We start from the raw sequence: 22,939 nt of genomic DNA, 5'->3' as shown, positions 1-22,939 counted from the left end.
AGTCATGCTATGAATTCTGCTTGATTTACTATGACTTTCTTGGAAGTAGAAATAACTGAAGCAGTACCAAGGTTGATCGCTTCTTGGCCTCAAAATATCCAGCATCTGCTCTCATCTCCACCACTTATGGATAGTGGCCATCTCAAATTTTATTCACCTCATTTCCTGTGAAGCATTTCACAATACAGTGAAACAAGTGTTGTGTGGAAATTTCAAAGCTCCATGTTTGAACCAAATAGGGCTTTGTATATCTGAAATAAAGTCTGTAAAACTAACTTTCCGGAAACATTCTAAGCTCCCACTCTTGACTGACGTAATCATTCATATGATTATGTTCAACCGTCATTTCATGCACACTGTTGTATGCCCAACGGTTGATTCATACACACTGTTGTGATGTCTCCTTTATCTGGAAGATACAACTATGTATATTGCATAAATATGAATCTGGTAAGGAAAAAAATTCCTGCACAATGTTTCCTAGCAATTGCCATGGTTACACATGACATCCAAATCTTGGTTTGTAATGAAACTGTACCATGTTTGTGGAAAATATGAACTATAAGTAATCAGTAAAGGTTGGTTTCTTTGGTGATTTTAATGTTTTATTTATAAAAATATATCTGTATATAATACTTCCATTGGTTTGATAACAAAATTGAAGCATTGTACAGTAGCTTGATTTATTAAATGATATCATGTATCTTAAAGATGCCTTACATTAAAAAATAAAGTTTATTCCTCAATAACTGGTAGAAAGTTTGTCAATTTTACCTTTGTATTCTAAAGTAAAAGATGAACTTGCCTACATCGGCTGTCGATCAATCGTCAACATTTCCAAGGAGGGGGATTGTCCGTGGGAGAAATTGTCATGGTTGGGAATTGCCCGGAGTTAGAATTGTCTGGGGGGCAATTGTCAGGATTGGGGGTGGGAATTGTTCGAGGGAAAATTGTCCAGGGGGTAAATTGTCCGGGGGGATTCGTCCAGGGGGTAGTTGTCCGGGAACCAATAAATTATACTTTGTGTCGCATTCACCTCAATAGAGACTTGGTGATAGTGGGTGTTGCTTCAGACTGAAACTACTGGCAACAATGCTAATACAATGAAGTTGCTCAATATTAATTATTGAAACATTCTAAGCTCCCATTTTCAATCTTGACCGACGTAATCATTCATATGCTTATGTCCAACGGTCGATTCATACACACTGTTGTTGGTGATAGTGGGTGTTGCTTCAGACTGAAACTGCTGGCAACAATGCTAATACAATGAAGTTGCTCAATATCAATTATTGAAACATTCTAAGCTCCCATTTTCACTCTTGACCGACGTAATCATTCATATGCTTATGTCCAACGGTCGATTCATACACACTGTTGTTGGTGATAGTGGGTGCTGCTTTAGACTGGAACTGCTGGCAACAATTCTAATACAATGAAGTTGCTCAATATCAATTATTGAAACATTCTAAGCTCCCATTTTCACTCTTGACCGTCGTTATCATTCATATGCTTATGTCCAACGGTCATTTCATACACACTGTTGTTGGTGATAGTGGGTGCTGCTTTAGACTGGAACTGTTGGCAACAATGCTAATACAATGAAGTTGCTCAAATCATCAGTTTGTATCAGCAAAGATTACACATCATGTACACAAGACACACATGTATATAGTAAACCCCTTCAATCTTTCTGCATGGATTTACTAGGTCGTATAGCTGAAGTCCTAGGTCCCTTAGCCATAAATATCAACATGTTTTGGATACTGATGTGGGTAAACTTTCGGTCTCCCAACCTTTGGGAGTTACTATATAATGTGATAACTTGAGAGAAATGTCTACTTGGCCGTTTACCATTTTGAATAGTGCAAGGAAGCAGGGAAGACTGACTGTGACGATTTATAAAAAGGTTGGTGAGGATCTACAGTTAGAGTATGCAATATGTTATGTTCCTTCACACCATAGACAGCACATAGAAGAGGAGAATCACAAGTAAAGAATAACAGTTTTCCTGAATTTATTTCCAGTTTCTAGGACAGCAAAATCCTGAGTTAAAGAAGACAAATGGCAAAAAGAAATACAAAGTAAAGAAAACAATTTATCCTTTTAGTTTTGCAGAAATAATCCTACAAAACTAATCATCAAACACTTTTCCCTTTAGTTGTATGCCTAGGCAACATCATCTTGTGTATTACAGACAGATGTCTTCAAGTCGGCTGGTGTCACAACAGGCTGCCAGTATGAATCTATTCCGTAATTATCTGAATGCAGGGGACAATTTAAACTGTTGTAATATTACTTTGATGTTTTGCTCATCGCATACTGTCTGATGCAAACTAGTCAAATGCATATTTAAACTGCATGAAGAAAGCAACCAATTACCATAGCAACACCAATCAAACCAGACCATTAAGCTATCGATAACATAGCAACACCAATTAGAACAGACCTTTAAGCTATCGATAACATAGCAACACCAATTAGAACAGACCTTTAAGCTATCGATAACATAGCAACACCAATCAAAACAGACCATTAAGCTATCAATAACATAGCAACACCAATCAAAACAGACTATTAGCCAAACAAGTAGCAGTCCAGGTTTACAGACACGGTCTAACAAATATAAGTTTGTATCACCATCATCAAAAATATCCAAGAATTCTGGTGATAAAGAAATTCCGGAATTGCAATTCCAGTAGTGATCCCACATCACTTAATCTTTAACCAAATGGACAAAATTTAATAAAAATATCCCACCTCTTTGGTGATGATAAGCTCTGAAGCAGCTCAATGTATACTAAAATCCCACACCTGCAACAAACAGCCTTTTTATTTAGAGAATATAAGGCACACAAAATATGCATCTGAAATGAATTGGAGACAGTTGAGAGGAACAAACCTACAACAAATTGAATACGTAACATAGCAACATTAATATGATGAAAAATAGAAGCACTTCCATAACCATATCTGAAGAAAACCTACATGCATGTACTGTAAGAAATTCCTGGGCAGCAACCCAACCTTAAAATTGATTCAATGCCACAAATTCACCAATAATTGCATATTATTTTCATTTGCTATTTCAAACACTTCTCTAAGAGCAGGCTTCTCTACCCTTTGAATGCCCAATTACTAGCCTTGCTTATCTTTTTCATGGTATTACTGTTGCAATGTCACTAAATTACTTAAAGTTTAAGAATTGTTTAATATGAGAAAATACCTTAACAGTTGTTTTCAATTCTGGATTTTAAAATACTTGTAACAAGGTCTCCAAACAAAACGAGACACAAAAGACGAGGACATTTTAATTAATGAAATGTAAATATTACTAATGTAAGGTCAAGAAATCTTCGGAGTTATATTGATATGACAATATTTTAATTACCAGCAATATGTGGTATTGTAAACAAGCAGAAGTAATCAACATCCACACATATTAATATCTGAGATGTAACTATAAACTTTAATTTTATTTAAAGCAGCCAATACTGTATAATTGGTATTTAAGTCACAATGTAAGCATCAACTGACCTTAAGGTGAAGTGGCAAATAATTTTACACTGCAGTAAGTACACAAGTCTTCTTGTTTTGGTATTTTGGTTGACATATATGGAAAAGAAAATCTGAAGTTCTATGAGAACAAAACAACATCAGAGGCATCAGATTACAATGCAATAATATCCAATTTTGGGGGGCAGAGAATTGTTATGAAGAATTTTTTGGCAAGATGCCGACGATTCTATTTTTCCCGTTACCATAATTATTGTTATTTTTTGTCTATGATACTATTGTATCTATGCATGTATTGTTATGGCCTCCTAAGTAACAGTATGATTGTTTTATCTATATGTATTTGATTGAGTCTTTGACTTGGGTTTGCAATAAGAACCTTTACCCAGGAACAAGTGAATACTGTGTTTAAACCATCCTCAAGAATCTTCACCATCTTCTTGTTTTGAGAAATACTTCAGTTTTTCATCAGGATCTGGAATGATCTGTGTAGTTAGAACAATCAAAGATAAATTATCTAAAATGGTCATCTGTGTTCTTGGATAAAAAACAGTTGAACTCTATTCATAATGGTATGTATGCTTGTATAAAGAGAGAGAGAGTTGAACTCTATTTTTCATACTGGTCTGTGTAAATTGGACTCAGTTCATGTAACTTGAAAGAACAAGGCAAACAATAGCCCTATAAATATCACACACTTATCAATACCATACACTGTAACAGGAGAAAGACAAATTTAATGTCACAACCAGAAAACCAGCACAATTAATGATTCCTGGCCTAATAAGGTTAGACTGTATATGGAATCACTTGATTGATAGAGCAACTGAGGAAAATGTGTCCTGAAGTCAAGTACCAGGACATCATACCAGATAACTTGATCATTGCAAAGGTTAATCCCTGAGGTCTTAAATATTGAGAATTCAGAACAGTTTAAGATATTGTGCAGGAATTTCTGATTAAATTTAGATGCAAATGACATGTTAAAAAGCATCTTAAACAGCACCAGTTAAGTATGGTGAAAGCATGGATGTTTACCAAGATAGTGAGAGCAATGAAATATAATCCTGACATGGTTTTAAACTTTCAGGAATTACTAATTAGGTTCTTAAATATGCAAATCATTCTCAACTTCATAGCAACCATATCAATTAGGATCTGAGCAATTATGCACTTTCCTGTACAGGTGTACATCATATCCTTGCACAAAATGTCATGCTGAAACCCAAAGCTATTACTGGCCACTCCCTAACTAAGAAGAAAGGTTTCAGGGATTGAATTCTGCTAGCATTAAACAACCATAGACCTGAAGCAATTTAGAAAAGTCTCAACTTGAAAACAAAATTATCCAGCTACAGTGCTTTTAAAACTTACCCCGTTGCTGACCTCAGATGACCTTTGACCGTAACAAAAAATTACTGGGCTCTTATACTCATTATAGAAAAGTCATATGCCAATATGACATCTGATGAAAACTGCCTATCTTATGATGTCGTGTTTAAAATTTCCAGAACGTAACCTCTGCTAAACCCAAATAACCTCTATCCTCCACCAAAAACAATAGGGTTCTTGTACTCATTAAAGAGAAGCCATAGCCATATATTCCAGCTACTGCAGTTTTGTATCTGAAAATATTGTATTTAGTGGTCACTTGGTGACCTTAAATGAACTCTGACCTAATCAGATTGTGTACAAACTATACAATACACAAGGCTATCATACCATACATGAGCTCTTTTCATGTTCTGGTTTTGAAAATACAGCACTTTCGATATATTCATATTTTGCCCTCTGCTGACCCCAGTTGACCATTGACCTCCACCACAAACAATAGGATTTGCTGAACTAATTACATGATATCTACATGCAATATATAAGAACTGCACAGTTGACCTACCTTGATATATTATGTTTACATGATTTTCCTATGTTTCTCCTCTGTTGACCACAAATGACCTTTGACATTCATGAAAAACATTACATATCGTCTACTCAGCAACTACAAGCTACACACCAAATTTGACAACTTTCTACTTCTTGAGATTTTGTGTGAACAGTGTTTTCAGACATTGACCAGTGCTGATCTCAAATGACCTTTGACCAAGTACCAACAACACTCCCAAACCAGTTCTACCTAAGGGGAACCTACCTGTACATACCAAATATGAAATGAACCCCAGATATGCTACTGAAGTTAGAGTTTATGTTACACACAAACCGCACAAACACATACAAAACGCCATCGCAATCATGTTTATTGAATAAATAGAACTGAGCAAGACTCACTGTATCACCACCAGGACGCCAGCCTGCTGGACATACTTCTCCATGGGTATCAGTGTACTGGAATGCCTGCAGTAGCCTCAAAGTCTCATCCACCGACCGTCCTACCGGTAAGTCATTCATGGTTATCTGTCGTAATATACCTTTACCATCAATTATAAACAAGCCTCTGTCAGAACATCAAAACAAAAAAAAACTGTTATTTATCATCTTCTGTAATGGTTAACATCCATACAAGACACTTCTCTACATGCAGTACTGTAAATCCAAGCTACAGGATCGAGAAATCCATTTAAGTACTATGTTCATGCTAGATAGGAGTTTCCCCACATATACGAAGTAAAAGACACAATAGGCATCTCATCATGTCAATGGTCAAAGCTACAAGAGACATTCCTTCATGTGCTAGGTCCAAGCTACAAGAGACATGGTGAATAATAAGTAACTTTTGTAAACAATTCCATTTAGTACTCGGTGTCAAATATCAAGAAAAAAAATTAACAATGAGATCTGGAATCACAATAAAAAAAAAAACCATTTACATTATCTTCCATTACAATATCTGAAAACAAACTATACATTTTGAGATAAAAACTGAACAATGCAAGTCAAAGAGTGAACAGCTTTACCTTAGAGTGTGTCCTAGGTCTTCTAATAAAACACCATAATCTTTGGAGATTTGATGGGTCAAGTCAGATAACAGAGGGATCTTGATTGGTCCAAGTCCACCTTGCTTTCGTGGTGTCTTCATCCTGAACAAAACATAAAAACCAGAAAGCCAGTTGGCTTTTGATTCCTTGCCATACAAATAACTGACTAATGTAGAGCAAGAGAGTTAAATTTGTCCAAGAATTAAGCAAGAACCAGAAAAGATCAGAGATTTCATGGCTTATTTGTAGCACTCCATTGTGGGCATCAACCATTTCATTCACTGGCAAGCATTTTACAGTATAGAAGTTATATTCCAAAATGTTTCAATATCCAGAACGAACATCTCCCTATGTGGAAGATACATAGATGTATTAAGAAAATCAGCTGTGCCACCTTGCAACCATCCCTTTAATATGGTTATTACTGAATGAGAGCTCTACATGCCATTGTTTGTACACTGTGAAACATTTGCACAACTTAGCCAAAGCAAAATGCATGTAGACAAATCATAGAAAAATGGCCAACAGAAGGGATCATTATTAAAGCACACAAACTAAGAGATATGCTGAAAGAATGACATACCAAGCCAGATGTGTAAACTGAGAGTCAACAGAGATGGCCACGACTTCAGTGTTTAGTTTCTTAAATTCTGTCACACGGTCACTAAAGGCAATGATCTCTGTTGGGCATACAAATGTACTGAAAAGAAAGAAAAACAGCACTTAAACATTTCTAACAGTCACTTGTAATTGATGTTAGGTTAAAAGCAGTAAATACAGTAGCCAGACTTCTCTAATGTTATAAAGCAAGGGTTTATAACTTGATAAATGACCTTGAAGTATTGCACTAACGGATATGTTCAATTTTTAGGGTGAACTTCAATAAAACTTCACAGTGTGGAAGATGATGCTCAGTTATATTACAGTACAAGCACAATCTCTAAAAAAAACACTGAGCTACATAACCCACTTAGCTACATGATTTAGACAAGCTATAAGGATCTGGAAAAAAAACACTTAGCTACATGATTTAGACAAGCTATAAGGATCTAGAAAAAAACACTTAGCTACATGATTTAGACAAGCTATAAGGATCTGGAAAAAAAACACTTAGCTACATGATTTAGACAAGCTATAAGGATCTAGAAAAAAACACTTAGCTACATGATTTAGACAAGCTATAAGGATCTGGAAAAAAAACACTTAGCTACATGATTTAGACAAGCTATAAGGATCTAGAAAAAAACACTTAGCTACATGATTTAGACAAGCTATAACGATCTGAAAAAAAAAACACTTAGCTACATGATTTAGACAAGCTATAACAATCTGGAAAAAAACCACTGAGCTACATGAATTAGACAAGCTATAACGATCTAGAAAAAAAAAAAACACTTAGCTACATGATTTAGACAAGCTATAACGATCTGGAATAAAAAACACTTAGCTACATGATTTAGACAAGCTATAAGGATCTGGAAAAAAAACACTTAGCTACATGATTTAGACAAGCTATAAGGATCTAGAAAAAAACACTTAGCTACATGATTTAGACAAGCTATAACGATCTGAAAAAAAAAACACTTAGCTACATGATTTAGACAAGCTATAACAATCTGGAAAAAAAGCACTAAGCTACATGATTTAGACAAGCTATAAGGATCTAGAAAAAAACACTTAGCTACATGATTTAGACAAGCTATAAGGATCTGGAAAAAAAACACTTAGCTACATGATTTAGACAAGCTATAAGGATCTAGAAAAAAACACTTAGCTACATGATTTAGACAAGCTATAACGATCTGAAAAAAAAAACACTTAGCTACATGATTTAGACAAGCTATAACAATCTGGAAAAAAAGCACTAAGCTACATGAATTAGACAAGCTATAACGATCTAGAAAAAAAAAAACACTTAGCTACATGATTTAGACAAGCTATAACGATCTGGAATAAAAAACACTTAGCTACATGATTTAGACAAGCTATAAGGATCTAGAAAAAAACACTTAGCTACATGATTTAGACAAGCTATAACGATCTGAAAAAAACCCCACTTAGCTACATGATTTAGACAAGCTATAACGATCTGGAAAAAAACCACTTAGCTACATGATCTAGACAAGCTATAACGATCTGGAAAAAAAACACTTAGCTACATGATTTAGACAAGCTTTAACGATCTGGAAAAACCCACTGAGCTACATGATTTAGACAAGCTATAACGATCTGGAAAAAAAAACACTGAGCTACATGATTTAGACAAGCTATAACAATCTGGTAAAAACCACTGAGCTACATGAATTAGACAAGCTATCACGATCTGGAAAAAAAACACTTAGCTACATGATTTAGACAAGCTATAACGATCTGGAAAAAAAACACTTAGCTACATGATTTAGACAAGCTATAACGATCTGGAAAAAAAAAACACTGAGCTACATGATTTAGACAAGCTATAACGATCTGGAATAAAAAACACTGTGCTACATGATTTAGACAAGCTATAACGATCTGGAAAAAACCCACTGAGCTACATGATTTAGACAAGCTATAACAATCTGGAAAAAACCCACTGAGCTACATGATTTAGACAAGCTATAATGATCTGGAGAAAACCCACTCAACTACATAATTTAGACAAGCTATAACGGTCTGGAAAAAAAACCCAACTGCGCTACATGATTTAGACAAGCTATAATGATCTGGAGAAAACCCACTGAGCTACATGATTCAGACAAGCTACAGTATAATGATCTGGAAAAAAGTAAAAATATTGTCACAGCAAGGATAAAATGTACATTTTTGTTGAGAATGGTGATATCGAACAAATACTTACAAATCTAAAGGATAAAATAACAGCACAAGGTATTTCCCAGCAAAATGTGACAACTTCATGTCCTTAAACTCTCCATTGACGACAGCTGTACCCTCAAAGTCAGGGGCAGGCTTAGAAACTGCAATTTAAGAAAGAAGTAATCATTAGAAATAATGGAAAATATAATTAACTTGATTTAAGTAATATTAATTAGTTCTTGAATAAGCACATTGATAAAGGAGAACATTTAGTTGCAATTCTGCTCTGTGTGTTTATAGTACTGTACTGTACATGAGCATGCTGGGTCCAATTATGATGCACAAGTTTACAGTAAGTCTTTGAACTGGCAAATTTACTCATTATTACATAAATTCCTTTAATTCCTACATATGAACAATGTGTTATCAACATTCTTTTACAAATTATTCTATTACAAGTTATTCTATTACAAGTTATTCTGATACAAGTTATTCCATTACAAGTTATTCTATTACAAGATATTCTATAACAAGATATTCTATAACAAGTTATTCTATTACAAATTATTCTATTTCAGTTATTCTATTACAATTTAATCTATTACAAGTTATTCTGATACAAGTTATTCTATTACAAGTTATTCTATTACAAGATATTCTATAACAAGTTATTCTATTACAAATTATTCTATTTCAAGTTATTCTATTACAAGTTATTCTAATACAAGTTATTCTAATACAAGTTATTCTATTACAAGTTATTCTATTACAAGTTATTCTGATACAAGTTATTCTGATACAAGTTATTCTATTACAAGTTATTCTACAATTTACAATTTATGCTTTTAAACAAGTACTACTTATTTCAAACAAATGAATGGGGAATGTCTCTTCCTTACTTACTGTACAATGAACACAACTCTAGTCACAATCAAATAACTGTCTAGCTGGTAGAAAAAAGCTACCACAAAAGGGGTTTCACTCTTACATTTTATGGGCCCACAAACAGTTGCATACAGATATATGCTACAGTCTTTCAAGCTTGTATCTTTATGTTTAGACTATGATCAGATTATGTCAAGAAGTGAAACAATCTGACATATATCATGAATAATGCATTATCCCAGCTAAGCAATGAATATGCATTAGAAGAAGACAACATACAGGTACTGTACAGTATTTTACTTGACTTCAAGTATACCTTGAATGACTAAACAATATTATGTCAAGAAGTGAAACAATCTGACATATATCATGAATAATGCATTATCCTAGCTAAGCAATGAATATGCATTAGAAGAAGACAACAACATACAGTATGTTACTTGACTTCAAGTATACCTAGAATGACTAAACAATATTATGTCAAGAAGTGAAACAATGTGACATATATCATGAATAATGCATTATCCCAGCTGAGCAATGAATATGCATTAGAAGAAGACAACAACATACAGTATGTTACTTGACTTCAAGTATACCTCGAATGACTAAACAATATTATGTCAAGAAGTGAAACAATGTGACATATATCATGAATAATGCATTATCCCAGCTGAGCAATGAATATATGCATTAGAAGAAGACAACATACAGTGTGCTACTTGACTTCAAGTATACCCACAGTAGAATGACTAAACCCTTTACACCGCCAGCATAGCTTCACAAAAACTAGGCACTAAACAAACTGAAAAACCACCTCCACCAAGAGCAACCTTAGTAAAAGGGCTTCCACGTTCCAAGTATATATAACAAGAGCCCCACAGCCACAATGGTTCCATGCTTAGTGGAATATTACGTGTGTTGTACTTCATCACTCAATACCATAATACTGTATGCCCACATGTACCAGCTTTTATCCAACAACTGTACTCCATTTTGGATACAATCTGATTTAACTACATTGTTGAGTTATCAGCAGAGCCAAGCAATATAAATTCTTTAAGCATACAATTCTATGATCGGTGAGCAATTTGTCAGTCATAAAATTTTCAATCTGCAAAAGAACTAGAATAGCACTTTACTGTACATGGCTCTACCTAGATTCTAAACTGGATTGCTTTTGTATTGAAGGTAAAGGTAATGAACATACAGTAGCTGTAGAGAGTTAAACATTACACCAGAATGTACACAAACTCAACCTTGCTGTACACATGCAAACATGCCGTTAATCTAATATAAGGCAAAGAGGTATTAAATCAAAGCAACAATAGAAGGTTCATGCTCCCTTCAAGATTGTAAGATAAGCTTGATTTTCCAGCAGCCACCGCCACCAATAACAACACCATTAACAGTAATGGGCCACTGATTACTGTATGGGTCTTCTATACCCCAGCAATGAAAGGATACATTTATGCAACATGTACAGTACACTATACCAGCATCATAGAATTAAATAATTTGAGCCCTGTATCTCAGGCACAGTATTAATATCACTCTTATCATGGTGGATCCTGCATGTCTTTGACAAAATGCAAAAAATTTCATTTCTAACCTTCAATCTTCAACCACCTTTAAAACCTTCAACCAGTTTCAATGAGAAGTACAACTCAAACATCAAGGCATCAGTTTCTGTTCTCTTGTGCAAGAAATGTTTTGTGAAAAGTGACTCTCTCTTCCCTTATAATATTGGTCCAATTCCATCACCTAAAAGCTAAGGAAAATGTGCTTTCATATGCACAAAATCATGTTACATGGTTTAACAGTGTATTCATAGAACTGTGATTCCAGTTTTGCCCATGGTGTGAGTTAGAGACACAGTGAGATGACCCAAATAATTAGCTTCCTTCTTATGTTCATGATAGGAACAGTCAGCATTGTTCTTTTCAACAATAGTCTACTGCACAATAGCTTGATATTTTAAATGAACAATATTTGACAGCATTACAACAAAATATATAGGAAGTAATGAAGGAAACTTTCAACAACTAAATCACTAATGGCTTTGTGATGCATACCACATATGTTTAAGTGTAAGTGTACTGTAGTACAGAAAGGCACATTGTACCAAAACCATTAACAAGATCTCACAAATCAGGACTTTGAGTTAGTTGCTTTCTCCAAAGATTCATTTATCAGAGCTGACAAAGAATAAACAGTTTATGAAGATCTTTGTTTTGCTTCTCCAATTCACAGACTTTATTAGTTTTATTACCACTACAGTACCATGAGTAACATAGTCAGGCAAAACTGAAAAGTCGGAACTCTTTAAGAAACATCGAAATTGCAAGAAAAGTAATCCATGATATTTACCTTTTAGATGTATTTCTACAACAACAAAAATTTAAAAAAGACAGTTTGTATTAATTAAGTATTTTGATCAGTGCTGATGTGGTTACTGTAACATCCACTAATTTGTCGCATTCTTTTCTGGGTAGATGCTTGGCTGTACATTAACTTTTAACACAACTTGCCCAGTCAGGCAAGTACTGTAGCTTCAAGAAGACACTTGCCCTGATTCTATAATTGTTTACTTGCCCTACAGTAACGGAAAATAAAGAGACTGCTAAGATTATATAAATTTTAATTGTAATATGCACCTTATCAGGGCTCGAAAAATTCTATGCGCCGGGTGCCCGGGCTCCCTATTGGGCAGAATGCCCGGGGCTCCTTATTGGGCCGTGTGTCCGGGCTCCTTATTGTCCGGGTGCCCGGGGCCTCTTATTGGCCGGGAGCCCTGGGCTTCTTATTGGGCTGGGTGCCAGGCTCCTTATTGCGCCGGGTGCCCAGGGCTCCTTATTGGACCAGATGCCCGGGCTCCTTATTGCACTGCATGGCCGGGGATCCTTATTGGGTCAGGTGCCTGGGGCTCCTTATTGGGCCAGGTGCCTGGCACTCCTTATTACTGTATTCGGGCTACCAAACGTCAAGGCTGAAAAGCAACTTTCAAAAATGCCAGCTTCCTATGGCGCACGGTAAAAGTAAATTTAACCAGTCTAGTGCTTTATTGTAGAAGTGTACACAACACAATTAAAATTGAACACACCCCACTAATATCTGTCTTGTGATTGCAAACATTCTTGACAAGAATCCAAAAAGCTATTTACACAAAGCCGATATTCGGAGCTTCAAACAATACACCATGGCCACCCACATTGACAACATACAGTAACAGGGACCTTGTAAAAAAAAACGTTTGATAAAAAACTATGTATCCTATCACCAGCATGCACAGTGCTTCTGGGGCTCTGGTGAGAATTAAAGTTACAACATGTGGAAACCCATACAGTACTAAATGACTCCAAGATTTTTCATCTTTTATATACAGTAGCTGTAAAGAATATTATGGATGCAGTTTTGCTTCCTTAAAACCCTCATAAAGACTGGATTAAAGTTGGCGTATTTTTTACCAGTTTGGTTACAACACATTTCAAACACAAAGCACTTGTTACTTGAGCTACAGTAGGCTTAATTGCTAATATAGTTGGCTAACAAAAATATTCTGGTAAACACAAGGTGTAGTTAAAATTCTTAGTTAGGATACATAAACTTCTTTTCTTCATGAAATTAGTTGTATTTATCACATGATGTCCTCTTTTAACATTTCTGTAAACAAGTTTGTGACTCGTTCAATTACAATTTTGATAAGACTTACAGCCTACAGTAAGTGTTCAACGTAGTTGGCCAAACAGAGTAACGAATCATACAACAGAGGCTACAGGAAGGATAGGCTAGAATTTTTCAAATTCAATTTCACATATATCAATTTGGTGGAGAATTTGATAGTTCTGATTAAAATTACAGGTACAGGTGTTTCTATTATGTAATTATAGCTACACAAATGAGAGTCACATAGTATGTCTGTATAATTCCACAATCACCCCTTTCCTTATGTGGTATGTTTCGTATGATATGTCCACAATCACCCCTTGCCGACATTATACAGTATTCACTTACTTCCGGCAACCTGGCAATAGTTAGGTTACAGCCCTGAGCTGTACAGGACATTTCTGACACTATCTCAATTGAAATGAGCCATGAATTTGCAAAGAATGATAAACTGTGTATATAGTAGATCTCATGGCAGGAGAACTTCTTTTTTCTTGCCAAGTGGTAAAAACTGGTTATACAGATCTGTAAGATACACTAGGTGATACTACTTTTGTATGTTATGACTGTAATAAACGTATTTTATCGACACTGATAGGTTACATCAAGAAAACATTTCTATTGATGCAGAGTTTAAGGAATTTCATTTTACTATCCAAATGGATGACTGTACTGTAACTTCCTGGTATAAACCTATCAATCCTGGAGCCTATTTAACAGTACCTTGAGTAAAATTGTAAAATGACTTGATCACAACACTTAACATGGTTTATCCACAATCAAAATTGGCCTGATTATTTTGGGAATCAGGAAATAATTGGGATCTGTAACATTTGGCAACGCTACCAAATATAAAAAGGTGCAACCGATGATAGTGAACTTTTAAAGTTGACCTGCAATGTCTTTGATCAACATAGTTTGGTGTGACACAGTACTTTAATAGATACTTTTAGAGTTAAATTTATACTTTTTTTGGCAAGTACCGCGTACAAGAGAAACAAGATGCTTTCCATTTCTCCTTATCAAATATTGCTGGTTGAAAGTGGAACCTGAAGAAAGAAGACCTGTTTGATGCCTTACAGTAGATGCACATTGACAGAACAAAAAAAGAACAAAAAAAAAATTGACTTAATTTTACACTCTACTTTGAGTATTTTTACTTCAATAAGCAGTTTCCTGTAGCCTTGTTTAGTTAGAAGTAACATGAAATGCTGCATGTTATCTATAATAATGTCAGTGAAAATGAGAGGACATTTATATCCTTCCCACTGGTTTTCAACAAAATAGTGAAGCCTCATTATATATCCTGGAATTTCGATCGAAATAATTAAGGCAATAGGAATTTAAGTTAGATGTCCAATTAGGGTTAGAATTTTAGAGGTTGTTAACTGTAAAAGATAATAACTGGTGATCGAATGCCTAAAACATTTCACATAATTTTCAAGGTCACATGAACCAAGAAACTGACTAAAAATCTTTCGTGTGATTGTATTGATGGGTTAGGACTAGAAACTCTGAGAAGGCTTATCAATTTTTGACAAATGGCAAAATAGCAAACAACTAATTACCGCTGCCTATTTATTTCACATTGGCCTAATCAAATTCAGGCCATTTATGATTTATAGGCTACACTTAATGTTCTTACTGGTTAACTATCGTCAGAATTTCGATCACAAAATTAATTCCCATTGGCAATATTGAACAACAGCAATATTTTGTGATGATTGTTTTGTTTTGTAATTTTGATTTATTGGAAAGCATTTTGTGATGATTTTATTTCTTTTGTGTTTTTGATGTACTTAGAAAATGTCACTATACAGTAGGCCATATTCTACTACCTAGGGTCCCGGCATACAAGTAAATCTGGACAGATTACATCAATTGTGAGATGTGTAAAAACACATACCAACCATGGAGTATCATGTAACATTGCAGCAATTAGCTCTTATACAGTAGTACTTTGGATGTGCATTCTACAACTAATGTCATGATATCATGTAGCTACCACATTCCTGGTGATGTTACACAAAGAATGAATCTACTTGAGTGGTACATTGTCTCAATGTTTACTGCACTTTTTGAATTCCACAATGGCCATTTTGAATATTTCCTATCAAACTTAAACTACAGTTGGAACACAATTGCATATCAGGACCGTATATGATGTACAAAGACATTAGAAGCAGACACCAAGATTTGCTGCTCCTTAGCAATACAGGACTCCTTGTTTTTGCAAGTAAGAAGCTTGCAAGTTGTAACATGATACTGTAGGAGTGACGTACCATTATAAGTAGCCTCTAAGACAGTAAAGTTTGACAAGAAGCCAGGGTCTATGCATTTCTGACATAGTGAAAGTAAATCTAAATAACATTATCATGCAAACCTATTCGATTACTCTAAATTAAAGTTTATACCATTAATGCCACATGGCATTCTTTCCTCTACAAAACTCTTATCACATCAAACTGACAAATAATTGCTTAGTAGCACCTGATAGTGAGAGCATGCCACATGCTGATGATTCTCCGTGGTGGGTATGGTTTCCTATTCTGTAGAGCGATTCCAAGTTCCAGATTATGCAATTTCGATGCCTGGGATATCCAGGTATAGTGTAGCCTACTGTTGGCCTAGAACCCAGGCTAAGGTTAACTTACAATGTCTTGCATTGACTGCTTTTACTTAGTGCACACACACAAACTATACTTGGTCTAAGCCGAGAAAGAACAAAGTGGCTATTCTTACGACTAGTCGTTAGAATAATTTCCGACTATGCATGCGCAGTTGCTATTTTCATGACCAGGCGTACTATTTTTACGACGAGGAGTAACAATAATTTCCGGTTAGGGTTAGGGTAAGGGTTAGGATTGAGGTTTAGGGTTATGTTCAGGGTTAAGGTTACCCCATTGCGCAGTTGTTTTATTTACTTTACTGCGCTTGAATTTGCCTTTGTCGTAAGAATAGTTTATAAATAATTGTTACGACTAGTCGTAAGAATAGCCACGGCCGAGAAAGAATTATTTTGGCTGCGTAACTGTACAGTACTCGAAATAATGCAACTGTTAATGTTAGATCACGATTCCATGTTCAGGTCACAATGCCTAGCCTATGTACTACCATTGACCTGGCAATCTAGACCTATATGCATAACATAAGTTAGTCTACTTAGTACTACTACTAGGAGTACTAGTACTAGCTACTACTACGAGAATGCTGTTGTACGATGTCTTTACTCTGTGCTTTGCTGGTATGTAACGCATGCTCGGAAGCTCTTCTGGAATCTCCTGGATAAACAAAGCCTCCTCCGTAACTCAGACACTCTTGTTCAACCCCAAAAACCACCAATATACATTCTACGAGTATACACAATGCATACAGATGATGTTTTCCGAAAACGTAAGCCATTTTAATGCTTCACGTAGACCTTGGTACGTGTTAATCGTTGACAGCAGCTAGTAGTAAGCCAGCTGTTCAAGTCAACCCTATGCATATGTTGACAAGACAAGGGCATGACAGACGTACGGTTCAGGAGCACTAGATTTGCAGACGATGTAACATTTAGCATCCTACCAAAGAACGAAATTGTACGTGCTTGTAATATGATGGCAATAGAGAAACTACATTACATACTTTGCTTACTATTAATTATGAGAACATGGGACTGGGCGGCTTTCTTATTTCTTGATTTCAGAATATTCCAAATTTTATTGGAAACATTCAATTTTCAAGGTATTATAAAATTGTCCTGAATGTTATTGTAAATGAGTTCAGCAGCAATTGAAGTACTACGTTGGCGGAAAGAATTGTATTATTGGAGAACTGTGTTACTAACTTAAACCAGGGAGTTGGCAACTGCCTGTTTTACTGTTGCCACGGGCACATTGAATACATTTAACCAGAAACATGGCCAGTACACGATTCTTACTTAGGTTCTACAGTCGATCATGTCGATGATCTTGTGATTGTGCAACAGTTACACACCATAACAGGATTGCCATATTTGCCATACAGTTCTAAGGCCACATCACCGTTACGCGACCTTTTTTAAGCGGAAATGTTACGTAATGTGTTGAAACGTAATAACATTTGTAACAAATTCAGACATTCAGCGACGTAGGAACCGGGAAGTTGTCGGGGTAAGTTAACATTGATCCTTCCCATGTTATGTAAGACAAAGGCAGAAGGAAAAGACAGAAACACGAAGAAAATTCGGAGTCATTCATCTATTCCTACCATTTCTTAGTCAAGCACTATTACTGTCAGTCAATAGTGCTATATCAAGGAACGCGGAATGTACTTTGTTATGTGACGACGAGAACAAATCGAGTGGTGACTATAGGAAAAGTATGATGTGGCGAATATGCAAACTTGAGTTGTGAATGATCACGCTAACTTGTGCTGTGATGACGTGATATAAGGTGGTGACGATATCAACATGTAATGTGACGTGATACATTAATGTGATGAAGAGAAAACTCCTGTGACGACTGCAACAATCTTGCGGATGTATCGCAAATTCATGAAGGGAGATATATGCACCGTGAAAGTTGTGCTTTGACGAGAACTTTAAATGCAGAGTGAAGCTGTGCTTTGACGAGATCATTAAAAGCAGTGAGAAGTTGTACTGTAACGAGAACTTTAAATGCAGTGAGAATTTGTGCTTTTACGAGAACTGCATATGCAACGAGAAGTTATGTAGCGATAAAAAATGATTGATTTCATACTTGGTACGGTGACGTCAGTTGATGATAGGTACATATGTTCATGCATATAATCAAGAAATTCATTCTCATTATTATCCAAGTGAGGGAGTGGCTATATACAGTGCCATTACAGTAAAAAGCTTGTAAACACGATATCTCAAGAACAAGTTGTCATATTGGGTAGGTATATGCCCCATGATGTGTAGATGTACACTATTGTTTGTAATAGTAATGAGTGGGCGGGGCTTAACATATTTTTTTTAATGTCAATATCTCTTCAACAGTATTTCCGATTTATTATACTTGGTATGATGATGTAGCTACATAGTAAGTATATATGCTCTTCGCAACAACAACTTTGACCTTATTAATATTCATGAGTTGGTGGGGCTTAATGGGGAAATTGTCAAAAGCAGCATGTTAACACAATATCTAATCAACCATTAGTTGCACCAATTTCATAGGGGCGACCGCCCCTCCCCCCCCCCCATTGAGCATATTTTTATGTACGTTTTTATGATATTGCTAGTAATTTCAAATAGAAAATGCTTAGATGCAACTTGCAAGGCCTGGGAAGTACCATTTCCAGCGATCTGGGACGCATTTTCGGCCAAACTTTTCTTATACGCTTCGCGCCAATCTATGGTGGCGCTACGCTTAGATAGTTTCCCAATGCTGAATCTACGGCTCTGATAATTTGCTACAGGTTCGCCCCTCCCTTGGCAAATCCCTCGCTACGCGCCTGCGACACACAGTTGTATGTGTCGCTTAAACCTAACGATGAGGATGCACAGCAATGCATTTATAATTAGTATCCGAATGCTTAGCTGATAATTGGATGAACAGTAGGCTAATAAGCTAAATCTGAACCCTGCCAAAACGGAAGTGATGTCATTTTCCACTAAACGCAACGAAAACTGTGTCAATGACATTTCATTAAATATCGGCGATTCTATTATCACACCAACGCCAACGGTAAGAAACCTTGGTGTAATGTTTGACTCTCATCTGAACATGTCCCAACAAGTTAAGAGTGTTTGTAGGTCTGGATACGCGAGTCTTCGAATATCGGTCACATGCATATATGCTAACTGTGTGCAAGCCTAACAGAACATTGAGATTGGCCAATTCCCTTACACTAATCAGGTGCGTATCCAGGGGGGGGCGTTGGGGCGCGCGCCCCCCGGGTAAGAAAAAGAGGAGAGAAAAAAAAAGAGAAGAAAAAAGGAAAAAAGAGGGGAAAAAGAGGAGGAGGAGAGGAAGGAAGGGAAACGAAAAAGAAGAAAGAGAGGAGAAGGAGAAAAGGAGAGAGTAAAAGAAAAACGCGAAGACACCGGGAAGAGAAAGAAGAACAATGACATCATTACAGCGCTGAAGGGTAGCCAGTGACGGATCAATGATTTCGTAAAAGTGTGCCTCACCCTACCCCTTATACACCGACAACTCCATTTTTTTGACGTTTCCATTTTCCTCTCTCACTAATGATCTATATATATACTATATACGGTCTATCATAACGCGTGTGTAGAATTGTGCTATGAAACCAACTGTGGCTGGTCTCGAACTCGACCGTGTCGTCGGGGAACATGACGCATTTTGGGGGCGACCGCCCCCCCCCCCCGTTCAGCATTTTTTTAAATGATATCGCTAAGTAATTTCAAAATAGAAAGTGCTTAGATGCAACTTACAAGGCCTGGGAAGTGTCATTTCCAGCGATCTGGGAGACATTTTCGGCCAAAATTTTCTTGTACGCTTCGCGCCAACCTATGGTGGCGCTACGCTTAGATAATTTGCCTACAGGCTTCGCCCCTCCCTTGGCAAATTCCTCGCTACACGCCTGTTCGAATTTGTAACGCAAACAGCAGATATCACATCATATCAGTGAGCATAAAAATGGCGTTCCAGGATGAAAATCCTCAAAACTGTCCGACTTGCCTGAAAAAATAACCAAATATTTTCGCGCGCGAAGCGCGCGTTCAACGTGTCAATGTCAATATCATATAAGCAAGCATCGGTTATTACATCGCATGCCATCATGTACCGTACGGTCCGTTCAAATTGCGCAGTATACCGCGGGATGCTAATGTAAACAACGACATGTCTCATGTAGATGTATAAAAAGCATGAAGGTCCAATTATATGTCAAAAGTTTCTTTTACATTAGTAATGGCGAATTAGGGGCTGCACCCCGCCGCGCAGTGGCGGAGCGTCCATACGGTCAGGGGGCGAATGCCCCCCTGACGGACTCAAATGGACTGCTAGCGCCTTTTTCAGCTCTTTACCACTTTTTACTTATTCTACATTATTGACTTTTTTATTGCGCTTTCATCTACTTATTGACATTTGTCACATTTTGTTGGTGTAATTTGGCGATGACACCCTATACTTCGTTTATCTGCAAATTAGCCAGGCCCTGAAAGGGTCATTTCCGGCGATCTAGGGAGTATCTTTACTCAAAAATTGTCTGTGCGCTACGCGCCAACCAGTGGTGGCGCTCCGCTTAGATAGTGTCGAAAGCCCCCCTACAGACCATTCTCTCCCCTCCTGACCAATACCCCTAGCTCCGCCACTGCCGCCGCGCCTCCTACGCCTATGTGTGTAGTGTTCGGTTCCGGAAATATCTGCTATTTTTTCATTTCCTTCAACCAAGTTTTATAATAGCCGTTATAACAGGTTTAATTTTTGTACACCAATAAATTAACCGTGTCTGAATTTTCGAAAATTTCTGACTAACATTCTGCATCACGCTTCCCTCTACTCGTGCAATTTTGACCGGTCTGTTAGGGGTTGAAGGAAGTTTTTCTATATTGGTTGTCCATAGATGAAATATTGTACAACATTATGGGTATGTTTTGAAGTTAGTTTATTCACGAGAAATGTGAATTTTCAAATTCTGAACAAATTTGGGGCTTAAAACCTTGAAAAGTGGGGCTGACGGGTATTGTGGGCCGCGAAGTAGAATCACCTACAAAAGCAAAGACCCACGGGAGATGCGATCAGGTCGAACATGACGTGTGCCGGGTTGACAATCTTTACAAAGGTTATGGATGGAGAAAAAACTATTAGGAAATACTTGGTTCTCAGGCCAAAAGTGTACATCTGGTTGGTCATTTCAAGCCCGAAAAGTGCCGTTTCCGGTGATCTGGGGGGTATCAAAACCAGAAATTTTCTTGTACGCTGCGCGCCAACCGATGGTGGCGCTCCGCTTAGATAGTAATTCGCGCCCCCCGGGTTAGAAAATCCTGGATACGCGCCTGCTATTGGTCCCCAGAGTAAGGACTGCTACATACCGCGACAGACAATTTAACTTTACTGCTAGCAAGCTATGGAATGCACTGCCAAATAATATCCGTGATGCCAAAATATTAGCCACTTTTAAGAAATTACTTAAAACTCACTTTTTCTTTTTAGGAATTTCACTGTCAATCTATATTGTTTTTAAAAATTATTCCTTAGTGTATGTATGTATGTATATATATATATATATATATATATATATATATATATATATATATATATATATATATATATATATATATATATATATATATTTATTTATATTCATATTTATGCTGCGTCCATTTTATTTTCATATTCATATTTTAAGGGTTTTGTCATTTTGTTTTCATTGTAAAGCGCTCTTGAACATGCTTAAGTCTGAAAAGAGCGCTTTATAAATCTGGTAAGTAATAATAATAACCGAAGATTCATACAATCTATGTGTCTACAGTGTTTTTCACAAAGGAATTGCAATAAAAATGCTATATTGTAAAATCCTTACCAATGTATTAAATGGTTGATGCCCATTTGGGAGTTCTACACATAAGAGCTGGACAGCTCTGATCGTTTCTGGTTCTCACTTAATTCATGAGCAAATAATAACCGAAGATTCATACAATCTATGCGTCTACAGTGTTTTTCACAAAGGAATTGCAATAAAAATGCTATATTGTAAAAATCCTTACCAATGTACGTATGGTTGATGCCAATTTATGTCACTTACTCTACATTATGCACGTAGTTATATGGAACTTTCAGCAAATTGGATGGTATATAATTAAGGAACCACAAAGCATACTGGCTTTCTGGTTATACACTATGTCACTAAATAGACTTTGTCAACATGATAACTGACTCCATGATACCTCCTTTTTTCTTTTTCTTTTTGCCACATTAGTCAATAGATATAATCCACTTCATTGTGGTGTGCGCCGAGTTCATGATATTAGCATGAATGACGTAACACACTATGAAGATGTATAGGCATAGTAATCACTAAATATTTTCATTTTTCGGTTGTTTTAAACTCTCTTACTTTCATGGAAGAAAAACCATGCTGAATCTAGCTCCAAAATACATGATTTAGTATTGATAGAAAAATCTGTTAATTTTTGTACTGACATCTGTTATAACTGTTTCTTTATCTGTAATGAAGGGCCAGCCAGC

General features: G+C 36.4%; 1 protein-coding gene across 2 annotated transcripts; it reads right to left on the bottom strand.

The window, feature by feature from the left end:
- Positions 1-2,000: 2,000 nt before the first annotated feature.
- LOC139962457 (peroxiredoxin-4-like) lies at positions 2,001-17,286 on the bottom strand. Of its 2 annotated transcripts, none has more exons than XM_071962425.1 (6): positions 17,024-17,286; positions 9,289-9,406; positions 7,033-7,149; positions 6,429-6,551; positions 5,803-5,968; positions 2,001-4,001 (listed from the first exon to the last, which is right to left on the bottom strand). In XM_071962425.1, the coding sequence occupies exons 1-6, from the start codon at positions 17,193-17,195 to the stop codon at positions 3,936-3,938; spliced, it is 762 nt and encodes a 253-aa protein (XP_071818526.1). In that variant the 5' UTR covers positions 17,196-17,286; the 3' UTR covers positions 2,001-3,935. The 2 variants fall into 2 exon arrangements, with proteins under 2 accessions (XP_071818526.1, XP_071818527.1); XM_071962426.1 differs by lacking the exon at positions 17,024-17,286 and adding an exon at positions 16,284-16,314.
- Between the last annotated feature and the right edge of the window lie 5,653 nt (positions 17,287-22,939).

This window comes from Apostichopus japonicus, chromosome 21 (assembly GCF_037975245.1).
Source record: "Apostichopus japonicus isolate 1M-3 chromosome 21, ASM3797524v1, whole genome shotgun sequence".
Lineage (NCBI taxonomy): Eukaryota > Metazoa > Echinodermata > Holothuroidea > Aspidochirotida > Stichopodidae > Apostichopus > Apostichopus japonicus.
Note: the sequence above shows the minus strand (reverse complement) of the source record. Positions and strands in the feature narration are given on the sequence as shown.